Here is a 16,959-nt window from a genome sequence, read left to right on the forward strand (position 1 = left end):
GATTTCAGTACCGTTAGGCAGACCAAGACAAGAACATTCACCCGGTTTTCTCCCAAAGGAACGCTTTATTGACAAGTTTCCTCAGTCTTTATCTGTAAAGAGAAACAGTTCAACAGCTGAGCTCCAGCAGTCCCCCTCTTGCTGGCTCTGTTCCTCGCAGGGAGGCCAGTTTCAGTCACACCAGTAGCACCAGTAAAGGACACTCTGCACTCCAGCTACTGCCCAGTCCATCCTAACAGCCCATACTGTGTCCCCAGGTCTGCAGGGGGAGGGGAGCAGGGGTGGGAAAACAGAGATTAAACAGCAAATACGTGTCAAAACTTGCTTCTCTAAAGAAGGGTCAGGGACAGTTCAGTCCCTCCAGGGTGATAAACCACTAAAACTACCCAGATATGTACATAAGCAAGTCTAAAGACCTGAGTAAGTCCCACTTCGCCTCTAAGGCACAGAATTGCTCACTCTAGGTATTTCTACGTGGAGGCACCTTGCCTAGAATAAGATCAGGCCTCTAGAAGAAAACTCAGAATTTTTCAGCTCCTGAGCAATGAAGTTGGACATAAAAAAAGTGAAATATCCAGCTCTGGGACTCTCTGCCAGTTTTGTAAATCAAGAGTTGGGGCTTTTAACTGAAAAACATATCCAGTCCCAGTCAGATGTACCAACAGAGAAGAGGGCAGAGCAGAGCCCGTCCAGCATCGTGTCCATGCTGCTGGACACAGCTCTGGCCTTCGGAACCCGGCCCTGCTGCCAGCAGCCCTCAGAAATTCCTCCTCCACAAACAAAGGCATCAACCGAGAAGGGAGAAGCAAGTTTCATACACTCAGGAAAGGGAGTGCACCACTGAATTTAACACAATAACTGGCTCATAAGCATGCTGTACTACTGTGTGATGCAAACCTCCAGTGCTCAACATCCAGCTCTAGAAGCCTTACAGTTTCCTCTATAGAAAAACAAAAAAATTGTAAGCAAGTAAAGCGTAAGGTGATGTAAGGCCTGCAATCCAGTTTCAGAGTCCAAAGAAGCATTTCCCTAACATGATGCCAAAGCTTTTTTTTTTTTCTTTTAAGCTTTATTTCTTTAAAGTTCATTGCATTTAAAAATAAAGATTTTTAGTTTTCGTTAAAGCTAGAGCATTAGTGTAACAATGAGGCAGCTGCTAAGTGAAGTTTCCCTTGTGGGAGCCCAGAAAAAAACCCAACTGTTTACCCCATTTACCAGATAGCTCCCACGAGAGCCAGAGAAACCAGTAACAGGAGAAGCCTGGGAGCTCCCAGCGTGGCGGCGTGACGTGCCCCAAGCAGAGAACAGCGCCAGAAGCTGAAATGCCCATGCATGTGCCTTCTCCAATAACTGTCCTACTCATCGCAATTTATCTGTTGCAAGTTACATCAGACAAGGGAAAACTGTTTTCATTTGTACCAGTGGCATCTCTGAGCTGCTTTAAGGAAACTCCATCTTACACGCTCTCCCGAATGGACAGCAGTGATACATTTAATCTACAAACTTTAGTGTAAAATATTATCTGTGTACAAAACTTTGCATTCTCTTTATTTGACTTGGATCCAGCAGCAGTGTCTATGAATGGATGACAGGTCTCTCCAGCCTTGGCTCTCAGCCCCTTCTTGGATTCATGTGTTGTTGTTGTGGTGAAGGTTGGGAGGGAGAGGGCTCGCTCTGACGGTTGTGCACAGCCGTGCAAAGCCCCAGCGCGGCTCTAGAAAGGAGTGTTGTCTTGTGGAGCTTTGTCTCCAGCCCCCGAGGGGGAGTGGAGGCCGTCAGTGCTGTTTTCCCTGCTGCCCACCACCCTGGACTGAAAGGAGAGAAGAGATTTAGGACAAGAAACCGGCACTCAATACCAAGCCAATTCCTCCTTGCCAATGCCACAAACTGTAGCAAAGACTTCACGTATCTCAGAGCCCGTTTGACTGGATACTGGTCTACCAGAAAAACATTGCAAATATTCAAGTTTCTGCACAAGGCTTCCCACTGTATGTTCACAAGACAAAGCAGGCTGTTACCTTTATGGTCCCAACTCTATCTTCAAATGATTTGAAGGTTGCAGAATTCCTTGAAGAAAGGAAAGAAACAAAAAACAAATCAAAACAAGTTAGTTAACCAAACCAAATCATGCAGTGTGACTGGGCTCTCTGGCCGTGCCCATGCGGTGGCAGCAGCACCCAGAACACCCCCAGCTCCTCACAGCACAAATCTCTCAGGCACACCAGACAAAGACACCCCATACAAACCTCAAAGGAAAAAAACATTTATACCGAGTGCAATCCACGCAACTGCTCAAGCTAAAACGTTGAGGGAAACAAGTCCTTGTTCAGCAGGGAAGTAGGGAAGAAACTAGCTTAGCTTTACAAGGCTTCCAACTAAAAACATGCCGTCTTAAATAATGGAAAGGAAAAGCTGAAAAGGGTTTAATACAAAGGCTTCAGTTTCCTATATTGTGTCCTGCAGGCAGGAGGGGGAAGGGCCATGTACCTGCACCTACAGGCAGGTTTATTACCAGAGGAGTGATCGTTTGCAGCAGGAAACACTCATAAAAACCACAGTGTAATAAATTAATCAGAGGATTTTGTATTTCCAGCAAAGAAAACCAGGTCAATTGTTTGATAACCTGACAAGCTTCTTTGCTGGCAAATGATTCCAGAGAGTGCCTCTGCACCAAGCGCTCAGCTCAGGCCATTACTCATCCAGAGCTGCTCCCCCCGGGCCAGGCTGCGGGAGCATTGGGAGATGACGAGCCTCATCTTGGCTATTTTTGTTCCAAAGAATCACTTTATATTTGCACCCGTAAAACAATCTCTGAGGAATAACCAAGAGGGCTCCTGTGGGCCTTGCCCAGACCTGGCAGATGTTTCTGCTGCAGGGAGATCACAACCTAATGACCCAGAAGGTACATGAAAAGGGCTCTGAGCTTCCAGGCTGGGGACGGAGGGTTCAGGTTGGGCTCCACCTCGGTATTAGCAGCAGCCATGCCACATGCTGCAAGAGGAGGATGGTAATCCCTGCCCTTCAGGGACCTCTGCAAGCTGCTAAGTTCAATCAGACTTCGGTATCGTTGTGATGCCACACAGTCCCAGAACAACACAGGTGCTAATAACCATAAAAGGAGACTGATTAAAAAAAACACCCCGAATTGCTCAGATTACCCCATACTCTGAGCGGGGTGTGCATAAGAAGGGAGCCAGTTGTATGAGTCAGAACCAAAACCCCAATAATGACGGAGTCAGCTGCGCTCCCACCAACCCACTCCAGAGACAGGTATTTGCTACGTTACCTCATGGCTGGCATACTTATTGAGTGGCGAATGGAGTAACTGCTACTCGGAAGCATTCAGAATAAGGAGGAAAAGGTTAAATGACAGTTTTAGACAGATACCACCCAACAGCAGCGTACCCCTGGCTCTTAAGCCCTTCCTACCCACGTGCAGGTTGCTGGGGACAACCCGAGCGGGAAGATCCAGCCCTCCCCGATTTAACAGCTGCAGCACAGAACTTAGTTTTCCAGACACGGGACAGTAAGCACGAGTATTTAACTGCAAACTGCAACTGTGATACAAAAATCAATTACTGGGCAGTGGTTTGTGGACGGTTTCTCAATTTGTGTCAAAAGTGTAGGCAAGGCTTAAATAATCAGCTTCCCCTTGAAGGGCCTGGCATAGAAACAAGTGCTCTTTTAGCAGCCTGGAGGAGCATCTTACCTAAAAGAGTTGGAGAAGGGGTGAGCCCTGGGAGAAGCCATGTGCAGCAGAGAGAAAAAGGAAGCAACAGTCAGATACTTGTGCGGATTAAACACTAAACGCAGAGCAACAGAGCTGGGACACGGTCACAAGATTGTGGGACAACAAAGTTGACTGCCCAGGAGGAAGCCTCTCAGTACAAATCACAGAAGCAAGCAAAACCAAACTCAAATAAGCCAAGCTAAGAGGTTTTTCAGAGGACAGTAACAGGACCTACAGCAATTCAGAGCTGAGGTGCTGGGGAGGGAAAGCAAAATGTTTTACCTACCCCTATCCATTGCCTTCACAGGGAATTGGTTTTTTAGAGCATGTTTTCCTAAACTGAGGCTTTTCCCAAGAGCTAGCGAATTTGGCAAAGACACCTCCTTCCCCCATTTCCCCCCATGAGATCTCATACAAAGCCAGCACTGCCAGGACTTGGCGCTGAGAACTTCTGGAACAGGAACCTGCACCAGATTCCTGCACTTTTCTTGCCAAGCCTGCAGATCCCGGAGTTCCCGCTCAGAGAAACACATCTCAGCATAATAACAAGTATCTAGATAAAGGGTATCATGTTTACCCCACAATCTGCTTAACCATTTTTAGGTTTCAGGGCAAACTATCCCCTGCCAGGTGACTAGATTTCCATGCGTGACTTTGCAATGCGGTAGCATCTCAGTAGCCTGAAATAACAGACTGAGGCTCCCTTTTTCTACCAGTAACATTACCATGGTGCTCTAAAGGGGCTTCTCCTACCAGCAGCAGTGTTTTATTCCACTTAAATATAATTTTTGTCTCTGCAGCAGGAAGCAGTCATGGCAAGTTGGATCTGAAGTACTTGGCAAGGAGCACAAGGGCTTTTCCTTGCAGCCCGAGCAAAGACGTTCAGCTTTGTGGTTTAATTTCCCCACACATCCAAGTCAGCTCTTCAGCAGGGGAGACTCCTTGTAATGCTGTCTTTGCATGTGAAATAAATTAACTTTCTTCTTACTATTGCTTAAAGGAGAAGCACACAAATAACACATGTCCATGCACCATGCTACCCCCCATGCAACACACAAGCACTGGTTCTTTGGTTCAGTGCCTTGGCCTGGACCCAGCACCAACCCTATTCCTCCTTTCATAAGGATTTATAGTTTACACAAATTCAGGAATCTGCAGGCACCTTTGAGGCTCAGGCTAACATTTCACAATGAATCTGCTTGTAGTATTATGTACAGCAAACTTCAACATAAGGCATGAAATGTGTCGGGGGCCATAAAACCACAAAGCAAGCCGGTATCAACAGAAAGAACACACTTCCAATTTTGCTGTTTACTGTAAAGCACAGAAACAGAACATCTAAAAGCCAATTTACTTTTTATCTGTAAGTGGAGATAACAGACCAAGCTGAATTGGCCAAGATTTAAATAAATCCCACCCACTAATTAAGCTGCATTTCCTCCCCTCAAAGCAAGTGAAGAGAGCAGCAGCCTCAATATAGTTAGCAAACGGTTACTGCATTAACTTTAAATGTGGATTATAAGGAGACATTGTGAAGTTATTTTGACCAGAATACAGCAACCCTAAAGATTTAATGCAGGGACACATTACTTATATTTCACAGCATTCTGGTCCAAGCATTTTTAATGGCATTACGACTACATCCTCCCTGTATCAGAGGCGTTTGTCCCATTCATCACGCCTTCCTTGCATTTATCAACCAGCAAGGCTGACTAAACAAGGAAATCCCTTCTGTTATCTAACACTTCCAGTGATGGAAAATAAACCTGCTTTACAAGTGAGTTTGTAGTGTAAGAGGAAAAATGAGAGCACAGTAACAGTGCGGGTTTAATAGAGATCCTCTGGGAATAGAGATCGTCCCCACACGTTCAGAGAAGTGATCACAACAACACAGACTCCACTCCTTGTCAGCTCTGATCACATCTCAGAACGCAGTTCAGTTTCACCCGGCAAGGGCAGAAAGTAGGACAGTTCCTGCAAAAACTTATGCTCACAGTTAAATCTTACTCGGAATCAGAACTATCAAGACTCGAGTACAGCACAGGAGACAGAAGTCTGTTCATACACACACAGAAAAACTTAGTCTTAAAAAAAATCATTACTGTGTTCCCCCACAGGGCCACATATGCAAAGCAAATCCTGCTGAAATAACTTTGGCAGGGACTCCCAAGTTGCAAGACTGAAGATGCTCGTATTTCATAATACACCACCGAGGCTATTAGCTATGAAAAGGAATGCAGGTGTTTAAACAGGTGACTAAAGCTAAGCAATTCCATCGCTGCAAAGCTCTGGCTTGTTTGAGTCAGCCGGGCCAGCATCTACAGCCAGTTTTCATGATGACTGTGAGCAGGAGCAACGGGCACATTCTTCTCTCAGCCCTGTGTCCCCTCTCTTCACCCAGGAGGGCACAACCAGCTCTGCAGCTGCTTGGGGAACTGGATTCTCCCAACCAAAGATAACAGGCAGGACTGAGCCTGTCAAAACGGCTGCTGCTGGTGGTACCGCAGTTCAGGAGTTTCCCATTTGGTGCAAAAAGCCCTGTGGCACAACAGCCTGACCAGGCTGCACACGTCAGGCATCAAGTTTACTTGACTATTGTCATTTTAGCAAAAATCTATTCCCACCACATCTTGTGTCAGTAGCTGTCCCCTGTGATTACATGTACATCTCTTCTTCTAGTAGATTAGGTAGTTTCCAAGAAAGAAAAATTAAGAGTTGAATACTGGAAAGGGTAGGAAGCCAGTGAGTCCTCTGCCAAATTCAGAGCAGTGAGCTACTGGAAACACCAAAAATTACCCTGCAGGAACACAGTAACTAACTCACTAAGGACAGAAATTGAATAAATCAGTACTATGTGATCAGAGGCCAGCCAGTTCTTACCACTTGGATACTCCCAGCCACAGCGGAATAGGAAATTCCCTACAAAGAACAACCCGTTCAATCGACAGTCTGGTATATCACATTACACACAAGTCCTAGGAATTCTTCCTTACTAGCCCAGACAGGTTATACATTCAGAATTAGCTCTCAGTTCCAAGAAAAGTGTGTTCAAGGTATTCAACATTAAAAACTTGGACATCACCATGAATGAGGAAAGCAATCTTCAGCTGAAATTTTTGAAGATCAGGTAAATCATTGATTCTAACCTTCAACTGTGTGCAGCTGAGAAACTCGGTGTGAAAGAACCTCAGCAGCTTAAGGAATCTAGACGACCACCAACCACAAGATGACACTTTTGATGCCATTATAATCTTCTGAATCGATTAATACCTCCCAATCTACATGACATAACTGCGCCTGGAACACATGCTGCCCTTCTCCATGGAAAGTTGGCACAGAGGGCTGGACACTGTAGGAAATGCGGCATCCAGAGTTTGCCCCATTTTAAAGCAGAACAGAGCACAGGAGTGATGACCCCTTTCCAATCGTAAACAGTAACACTGAGAAAACACACCATCATCCAGTAATAAATGGAAACAGTAAGCTTTAATACTAGTTTCTTATATACGACATAAAAGCCGCAGTGAAACCATATGACAGTAAAAGAGGGAAGGTTGCTAAAAACGTTCTGTCAGTTCTCCTCAGCCAAATTAAACTTAAATGCCTTATTACAGGTTTTATCCTGTCAACAAGTCTTTAACAAGCATTTAATCTGTCCTAAACTACAATGTACAGGGCCACACAGAAGAGGTTAATCCACCAACAGCAATGTGCTGCCAACCAAGCACAAAAATGGAAAAAAGCCTAGTTATTGTGTAAAGGCTCATTGCTGTCTGAAACCAAGATCAAAGCACCAGAGCGCAAACCAAGAATCTTACCTCATGTCACCAAGTTTCCTGCTGATAACAGAACCTACATTGGAAAGGGCTGCTGAAGTCTTCTGTCCTGCCTGGGAAAGGGTTTCCTGGGTCTTCTTATAACTACATAGGAAAAAAAAACCAACCACATAAATTGAGCTAATGAGTAGGATCTGAAAGCAAGAAGCATTCCCTCCCCGTTTTGGAAAAGGAACCCATATTGAGGGAAAGAAGCTGGGTTAGTGAGTTGCACTGACTTCCCTGATAAAGCCCCTTCCAGTCTTGCATATATTCAAAGACTTGATGTTTTGAAAAAGCCGCAAGTGTAGGATTAACCTTTCCATATGCTCACTTTACCATTTTGACCATACATTCTTAAATCTGACAAAAATTAGTAAAAAAAAAAAAACCAAAACCCCAATTTTCCATGTGGAAACTCTAAGACCACAGCATCGTAATCCCATTTGCTCTACAACTACCTTTTGGTTTCCTTTAGACAATAAGTCTAGGAACCTATTCCATAATATCCTTGCAGCCTTGAAGAAGGTACAGCATTTGCTGTAGTGTTAAGTTATAGAGGAAAGAGGCAAGAGTGTATAGAGGAGAAATACAGGAATCAGCATTATCTCTTCAACTGCAATTTAGAAATAAATGAGAAGTTTCCTATCAGTTACCATTAACCACAACACATACGAAGTCTGACAGTTTGTATTTGTCAGCTGATTACCTTTGAGTTTATACCAGAGCTGGAAAAGACAGAGACTGAAGAACCTTTGTTTCCTTCAGAGGAGACTCATCTCAGGAACAAGGATTCTTTGAGCCACTTTCATTAACTGATCCTCTCTAAGCTATTCCACACTTGGTGACTAATATCTAGATTTACGGCATTCTTCAAAATTATATATTTTAAAAAAAACCAAAAGACTCAGACAGAAAACCAATTTCAATAATTTAAGCCAAGTTCTCTCATTCCAAATATATTTTGGTTTTGTTCTCGTTTAAGCCAAATATGTCTGAATCAAGGTACATGAGACTCACACAGAACAGGGCTAAACCACATCAGCTTTAGCTTCCCTCCTCCTGTTCCTGAAAGAAAATTCCTATAAACCTCACATTTTTCAAACCAATTCCTCTCGAATTCAGTGACTCCAGGAGAGCCTGAGCGTGCCCCAACAACACAGCCTCAATGCAGTTTCTCCACAGCACAATCTTTTGCAAGAAGCCGTCATCTCAGGATGATTTAGGAGTGAGTTGGTCAGCATCACCACTGCCTTCCTATCGCAACAATGGTGTTAGAACTCCAGGTCAAAGCTGCTTTGGAAGAGGAGGATCTCAATCCCCGCCTTACCAGTCAGGCTGAGTCCTACCACGGGATTTGATTTACAGGGAAACAACAAATCCTGCTCATCAAAATGTATTGTATTGCCTCTACTTCTGCTCTGTACTCAGCTCTCTTAGAGCAGCGATGAGAGGAAAAGTTTACAGACCCAGAGGACACCACCACGCCACTCACACACTGCAGACTCCAGGTTTTCTGCCTGGCTTCAGCAGATAAAGGTCAGAGATTTCCCAGCTCTATTTTCCACACTTGGCAGCAGGACCGTTAAGACAACCAAAGATCCAGCACCCAAGGGCTGCTCCTTCTGCCTGCGTGTGCCCCTTTGCAATGCCAGCACAACTGCTCGTGTTCTAGAGCAAGGAAACGATCCAGCAGAAATACCAACTTGAAGAACACAAGAGACAGCGGCAGCCAGGTCAGGTCACCAGCCTAGTCCTGCACACACAGCTCCCCACACATACACCCCTCGACTGCTGCAACACAGGAAGCAGAGCTGGGGAAACGCAGCTGCAATGAGCAGCTATTTAACCCAGAACCGCCATCGGACACAAGTGTGGAACTGCACCTGTGACACCCAGGTATCAGGTTAAACAAGACTTTAATGCAACTTAACTATGCCCAGCTCTGACCTAGAAGCCACAACTACCCTCCTGCAGGAGACACAGCCAGGTCTACCATGGTTTACACTCACAATTCCTCCCTTTCTTCCCATAGCACCAGTACAAAGTGCAATAAAATAACCCAAATTTGAGATTAACAAATATGAGCTCTGATGAATACCTTGCTCTACTAACAGACAGCTGGCTGCAGCAGACGCTGCAGAAATGATCTCTGCCCTGTGCTGTTCTTCCTGCGGCATTCAAACATTTCATGCATCCCTCTCCTATAAACCCTTGCAGGGAGGAGCCAGACCTGCACCCTCAAATCCTCCTTTATCCATTAATACCAGCTTCCTCTCACTTGCTCTTACCCAGCAATCACCATTTGTGCTGTCTGACTAAGTACACAAACCATGGAAGTCATCGTGCGCCTGGTTACAGTGAAATCAGGGGCTGATTTCTGTCCTCACTGTGCACTGGCTGCAGGGGGCAAGTCTGGGGCTGGAACAGCAGCTGCCGGGAAATCCAGCGCAAAAGCACCATCAGGTCAGGAGAGAGGCCCATTCCCAGGTCAGTCAGGATACTTGTTAGTCATAAGGCAGAGAAGCTCAAACAACAGGAAGGAGAATGCATTTGCATTTAAAAAAAAAGTATGAGTAAAACCTCATTCTTGGATTTCTTGAACATGACTGCTCAGATTTACTGACCTTCAGACAAAAAGAAGTAAAAATCGTTTGTTTTCTGAAATGTTGCTGGAATCTTCCCTTTCAAGCCCCCTCGCCTCTCTATTTTAATTAGCATCTACCTTGCTAGTATGAACTGCCACTGTCTAGTGCCAAAGCAAGCAGGAAAACTAGCGTGCCACAGCTATTGAGGCCTTAAGTGCTCTACAAAAGCACGTTTCCGCCACATCTCTGGCACTTCTTTAGTACAAGGAAACAGAAATAACGCAAAGTTTTCCATGCTAGCAGGCACACCCAGGGAGGAACTCTGATTAGACGCTGCTGGAGTCAGTCACACTGTCAACAAGCGCAAAAAACAAGGTCATTCTATTTCACAAGAGAAACAGTGACAATTTGCATCTTCTTAATCTAGAAAACATACATGGAACACTGAAAGGAGGATGTCCATACTTTCAGGTTTTCTGATACTCCTACTTTTCATCACTGCTCATCTTTCAACCTCTGATGAAGAAATCCACCTCTTCACACACCGCCAATAAAAAACCAGCTCAAAGGACTGCATTTCATACCCACTCCAGAGAAAAGGAAAAGCTGGCTTACCTAAGCCCTGTCTTAGCACTGTTTAAATCAGTTCAGGAAACAATGACACTACCTGCCTGCTCCTACTGCATCATGCTAATGATTCCCCTCTGTCCTGTGGGAAAGACAACAGCCAATTTCCATAATTTAGGCCAGATGAGAATTTAATTTCAGGCATTTAATAAAAACATGGCTACAAGACCTTAACAGTCAAAAACCACAGTTTAGCAGCTGTGAGGTTTAAGCTGTTCGGGGCCTCAACATGACAGAACAGCTGCCTTGGACCCTCCAGCTCTGTTTGTTCTCATCAGGTGCCACAGGAAAAAGCTCCAGCTCCCTGCAGAGCACACTGAGGAAAACACCAAGAGGTCACTCTGGCTACTCCACAGCTTGTCAGCTGAAGTTATGACGTGTGGCACACAGGTCTCAGCTGCCCAGTGGCTTCAGCCAGTTCTCCTCTGAGAGCATTTCAAGAGTATCACCTGGACCACAATGAAATAACTTAAATACTGACCTGAGGAAAAGCTCCCTCTCCCAGAAGAGGCATTTATCAGGTTAAAAAAGTGAAAGCTAGAGAAGATAAATGTTGAAATAGATCTATTCAAAGCAGAGGGCTGGGAGCAGAGGCACAGAGCATTAGTGGCAGCAGACTGTCAGGAAAGCATTTGTTAATGCTGAAGGTTAAAACACTCACGCTTCTGATTGAGTTAATTTTTCATTCCAGTCCTCCAGTGTGCTGCTGGCCGAAAGATATCTACAAACACAACGGAGGTTAGACACGGCGCTGAGATTCACAACGGATGCTTCTTTTGATGCTTTCTACGCTATTAATGTCTCTTTATACTTATGGTATCACAAGTTTTATTTCTGCCAGAAGGAAAAGCACTGCTGTTTGAGGCGGGAAGTCACCTAAGCCCCAGTTTCTTTCTAACTAAAACGCTTTCAAACACTCAGCACAAGGAAACAAAGCCTGCAGTTCAGGTGTCAGGGACTGAAAGACTTTGCATATTCTGCTCCCTTCCTACACACTGTGTGGTGGATAGATACCAAAAATACAGAGCAGCAAACTGAGCCCAAGGCCAAAAGAAATATCTGACTGCCACACCCAAGGCCATGTTTTCCCACTATAGCACGACCTGGATGAACCGTTAAACTTAAGTTTCATTTTCTAATCTTTACAAATCACGTTTGCCTACATACAAACCAGTACCTTAGGGGTTGCCAGAATTACCATGGAGGGTACAGAACAAATACAAGTGCTACAGAAAGCATCTGCCACCAGACAGCACACAGACGCACTCAGAGGTGACACAGCACAGACAGCTCATGTCACCCAGAAGTGTGACTCTCACCAACTAGCTCAGTGCCATCTTACCTAACGACGGGATACTCCCAGTCCACATTTTCCTCTTAATTAAATAATCATCTCCTTCAGCACAGGACATGGGAGAGAATCTTCAGTGCAGAAAACATTCAAGGTCTCCCTTTTATCTGCTATACAGCAGGAATCAAAATTGTTCATGTCTAATATGAATAGAGGTCTAATACAACTAAAGAATATATTCTAGAGACAAAAGTAGTCAGATTTTTTTGTCCACATTTGTCACCTGCTCGTATATATTGCAGAGACTAAAATTCATGACTTCCTAGTGTTGACATCACATACATCAATGCAGAAGAGCCACTGCTTGGTGGCTTTCACCAGCTAATATACAGATTTGCATTTGCAGAGCCTGCATTTCCAGCTACAGCTAAATGCCTTCAGGCACCTTTTCTCCCCTTCAGCCGTACAGAAAGGCAACAAACAATCTAACTGATTCCTACAACGTCCCATGATAAGAAGAGAAATAGTTTCACAGTAAAGACAGAGGTTCACTAATAAGACATCAGTTACAACAGACTAACCTACCAGTGACCAGCTAAACCAAAACTGTTGTAGATTTTTTTTGTTTGTTTAAATAAAATGTGGTCTGGTAACTGATCGGAATTTTTCTTCTGCAATAGCAAGACCATGAGGGAGACAACAGTAGTAACATTTGCTCATCTCCTCAGGAACTGAGGGGTGTTATAGCTGGAAGCCAGATGTGCTGCTGACAACAGTTCTGCCCCAGCAGCTCCCGACAGCCCCTGGCGCCGGCGAGAACAAGCGGCAGCACAGATCGGGGAACGCAGCGAGGAGCAGGGAGGGGGTGCTGAGGAGCCCCAGGCACTCACAAGTCAGACTGTGTCACTTTGTCATTCCACTCTCCAAGTTTCTCAGATGTTTTCACATAACTAGAAACAGAAAGTGTTAATGAATATAATTTAATATTCGTTTTTTAAGAAGACAACGACACAGATTTCAGTTAGAAAGGAATAACAATGGGCAGGGTTGTCAGAGGGAAGATGAGGAAAAGGGAAAGAACAAACAAGGAGATGAACAGCTCAACGATCTGGTCTGCAGTAGCACCATCAGTAATGTCAAATCCCAGTTAAGTTACGTGAGATGTTTTAGACTGAACAATATCTCTATGGCCCTGAGAGCTGTTTACATCTGGGCACAACTGCAGGGTCACACTCACCTCTGACTCTCCTTTCTGTGCTGTCAGGCCCTGCAGTGACCGTACCTCTGACGTTGTTCAGGGACAGTCAGGTTAATATTAGATCTTCTTTAGGCAGAGCGGCTATGCCTAACGTACACTAATATTACAGATTTTTTTCCTAGGAAGTGCAGCCTTTTTAATTTTCTATGACCCAGGACACAGGTTCTGAACTAACACTACACAGGAGAGCTTTGAAACTTCTTGCGCTTCTCTTTGAGCCCAAGTTCAGAACAAGGGAGCAGCTGCCAACGTCTCAAAGAATGAGCAGAAATGGGCAAACTGAACTAAGTGGCAATCTATAACACCATGGGAAAGAGCATCCAGCAACTATTTATCCAAATGGCAGATATGAAAGTTCCATTTATACTGACATAAAGACATGGACACATGAGAGCAATGAAATAAAAAGTGCTTTTACTCTGTACACCCATCAGAGCAAAAGTCTCTGGCCCCTTGGAAGAGCCTTGGAATATGCTGCTGGGAAATAATTACTATGGAGTCATTTTACAATAAATGTGCATCACAAGCAACACTTACGCATTGGAGACTTGGACATCGTGCCAGCTTTTGGACAGATTTTGCTTTAAGCCATCCAAGGGAGTCAGACCCAGCTTCCTCTTCAGCTCCCCGCAGTGCCGCTCCTTCGCGGCCAGAACTTGCCTGAGAGTACCAATTTCTTCTTCAACCTTAGAGAGAGGAGCAGAGGTTTGTCCTAAATCACACTTCAGTAAAATTCTGAACATTAAGCCAACTTTCTGCCTCACTCAAAACTAGCAAGATTTCATTAACGTGAATTTAAAGAATTGGTAGGAATGTCAGGAACACACAGAATAATTCAAATGAACATAAAGGATGCTGGAATGGGTGGTCAGCTGATCAGACTTCAAAAGGGAAACATCCATCCAAGTCACTGTACTGGTGACTTAGTCGCCAAGATTAACAGAACTCATTCCTAGCATTGGAACTTCAACAGTAGATGCAAATCAGCTGCCAAACCTTATGCACTAAGGTTTCTGCTTTACGAATCTTTTCCTCTGATGTCACTAAAGCAAAAAGAGTTTTTCCTCAGAAATCTTTCTTACATTTTCAAAGTACTCTGCAGTTGTTTCCGTGCAGAGAGGATTCATTTCTACTTTAAGTGCAGCTCACCAAGATCTGTGTGACCACACAGAGGAGCAAAGTCCTCTCTTGCTAAAACTCACAAGTCAAAGAATCACCACAAGATTCTCAAATGAAAGGGCTACAGAAGAACAGCTGCAATTATCTTCAGCTAGAAGAAGAATTTCAAATAGAAATTATAAACTGACCTTTAAACACCCAAAGGTGCCCAAAAATTAGGATGTTACATTACAAACTTTCATCTCTTCAAAGCATACAAGCACCAAAAATATTTGCCTATGAAGGGTAATACATATTTAAAAGAAAAAGGTAGAAAAAGAAAGCGTACGTGCTCCATTGTTTCAGCTTCCTAAGGAAAAACAAGTTTCTTTTACATACCACTTGCCTAAAGTGCTTTCTTCCTTCAAATGGAGCTAAAAGCCTAGATTAAACTCACAGCATCAAAAGCCACTTATTTCCTTAGAGCTCTAAATTAAGTACTTCTGGGAAGGAGCACACAAAGTACCACAGTGTTTGAAGTATCTGCCAGCTTTGTGCATTTTAACAATTAGCTGAGAGATCCAAAGGTAACACCAAAGCAAAACTTGTAAGAAAACCCCAAGTCCTGCTCCGGTGGCACCACAGATTTGTGTTTGTTCCCTCCCAGCAGGACAGAGCCGCAGCCCCACTGCCGAAGGCGAGTGCCGCGTTACCTTGGCAAGCTCGGATCTCAGCTCCTCCTCCTCAGCCAGAGTCAGCCCCTCGGGCACACACGTCCTGGCCGCAGCCGTGTTATCCACGGGAACATCTGTCATGGCATCCGACAGCAGACCTTTGTTGGGAGAGTTAAGGTTGATATCTGTCACAGACAAGGAGCAGAGGGCACACAGGATAAGCAGCCAGCAAGCAAAGCGCGTTATGCAAACCTGAGGGGAAAGGTGAAGAAAGGGGCTTCACCCAAAAGAGGAAGAGAAACCTCCAGTGGAGTTTCCTCCGTGAGCATCTACCACAAGTGACAGCGACACCCGGCTCTGCTCGACTGAAACAGCTGCTCTGCCCGGCGGCAGCTGCTCAACAGCCGCAGGGACCCTGCGGGCCCGGGGAGCTCTGAGGAGGGGGGACGGGAGGAGCCGCCGGCGCCCTCCGCGGGGCCCCAGAACCGCAGCCCCTGGGCCCCTGTCCCCTCACGGCAGCGGTTCCTCCCGGGCCGCGTCCCCTCCCAGGGTCGCCCCGCCAAGGGCCGTCCCGTCCCCAGGAGCCCCGCCACAACGCGGCCGCAGGCGAAGGCCGTCCCGCGGGCTGAGGCTCGGCCGCTCTCACCCTGGTTCGCGCTCTCCATGGCGCTGCGGGCCCGAGCAGCCGCCGCCGAAGAAGCCGCCGCCGTCGCCACCGCCCCCTCCGTGACGCAATCAGCGCCGCGCCGCCCGCTTCCGGGGAGGGTCGCGGGGAGAGCGCGTCACCCGCCGCGTCGCCACGGCGAGGACGCCACGTTCCCCCTCCCGCCGCCTCCGCCCCCTCCCGGACCCGCCAGCGGAAACGGCGGCGGTGACGTCACGGACTGGGTGACGTCACGGGGCGGGGCTCCGCTCTCCCGAGGTCAGCGGGGCCGCGGTGCCGTGTGCCCGGCGGAGGGAAGGGGGCAGCACCGGCACGGGCCGCGGGTGGCGCTGCCCCCGCCCGGGCAGCCCCGCGTTCGGGCTCACCCGGGCCGGGCCGGGCAGGGGCCGCTGCTCCTCCCGCTGAGCTCATTAATTAACCCGATAACTCACCGTGATAATGAACCGGGGTTATAATGATAATGCCGCATTGCCACCCGTCCCACCTATTGCCTTCCGCGGGGTTTGGGGCTCCCGGGTAGACCCCAGGGTGGCTGCGGTGCCCAGTGCTCCCCCGGTGCTCCCCCGCTGGGACAGGGACAGGGACAGGACACCACCTGCCCCCAGACGTGCCCAAAACCGGGCGTTCACCGGGTGCCCACGTGCAGCTGGCAGCAGGGGCACCGAGAGGGGGAAGCGATACCGGGGGGGTCACCTCTCCCTGCTACGGGCTGGCAGAGCTCGGCCCCCACCACAGACCTGCAGCTCTTTGGAGGGGCTGGAAGCGCAGCAGGAGCCAAAATGCCCCGGCGGTGCCGCCTTCGCGTCTGCGTCGGTTTGGGAATCACGGCAAGGCGCCGGGACCCCGAGCTGCTCCGCTCCCGTCCATTTCCCAACCCGCCGCGCTGGAAACCCCGCTGGGCTGGAGTCTCCTTTCCAGCTACTTTCGTTTTCAGAGCCTTTTCGACTCGGTCTCTTTGGGTTGCCCAGGATGGGACATGAAAAGGGAACCGAATATAAATGGGGAAATGGGCATGAATTTTTCAGAACCCTTTCCAACAGTTAGTGCCCGACAGCGCTCCTGGAAATGCCCTTTCTGGGGCACTGCCCGTCACCGCCATCTGCCCTGGAAAGGATGGAGAGCGTTTTAACAGCTCAGATGTTTTGTGGGGGATTTTTTGAGGGGTTATTGTGAAGTTTGGAGCCTCGGTGCCGGTCTCATTTTGAAGCTGGGCT

The 16,959-nt window shown here is 46.8% G+C and overlaps 1 protein-coding gene across 4 annotated transcripts; it reads right to left on the bottom strand.

Annotated features, from left to right (window-relative positions):
- Positions 1–68: 68 nt before the first annotated feature.
- Positions 69–15,931, bottom strand: TPD52L2 (TPD52 like 2). Of its 4 annotated transcripts, none has more exons than XM_080354805.1 (8): positions 15,728–15,931; positions 15,121–15,239; positions 13,847–13,995; positions 12,942–13,001; positions 11,422–11,481; positions 7,549–7,650; positions 2,019–2,067; positions 69–1,810 (listed from the first exon to the last, which is right to left on the bottom strand). In XM_080354805.1, the coding sequence occupies exons 1-8, from the start codon at positions 15,744–15,746 to the stop codon at positions 1,715–1,717; spliced, it is 654 nt and encodes a 217-aa protein (XP_080210931.1). In that variant the 5' UTR covers positions 15,747–15,931; the 3' UTR covers positions 69–1,714. The 4 variants fall into 4 exon arrangements, with proteins under 4 accessions (XP_080210931.1, XP_080210930.1, XP_080210933.1 ...); XM_080354804.1 differs by having other exon boundaries at positions 15,121–15,266; XM_080354807.1 differs by lacking the exon at positions 12,942–13,001 and having other exon boundaries at positions 15,121–15,266.
- Between the last annotated feature and the right edge of the window lie 1,028 nt (positions 15,932–16,959).

Source organism: Nesoenas mayeri (assembly GCF_963082525.1).
Source record: "Nesoenas mayeri genome assembly, chromosome: 16".
NCBI lineage: Eukaryota > Metazoa > Chordata > Aves > Columbiformes > Columbidae > Nesoenas > Nesoenas mayeri.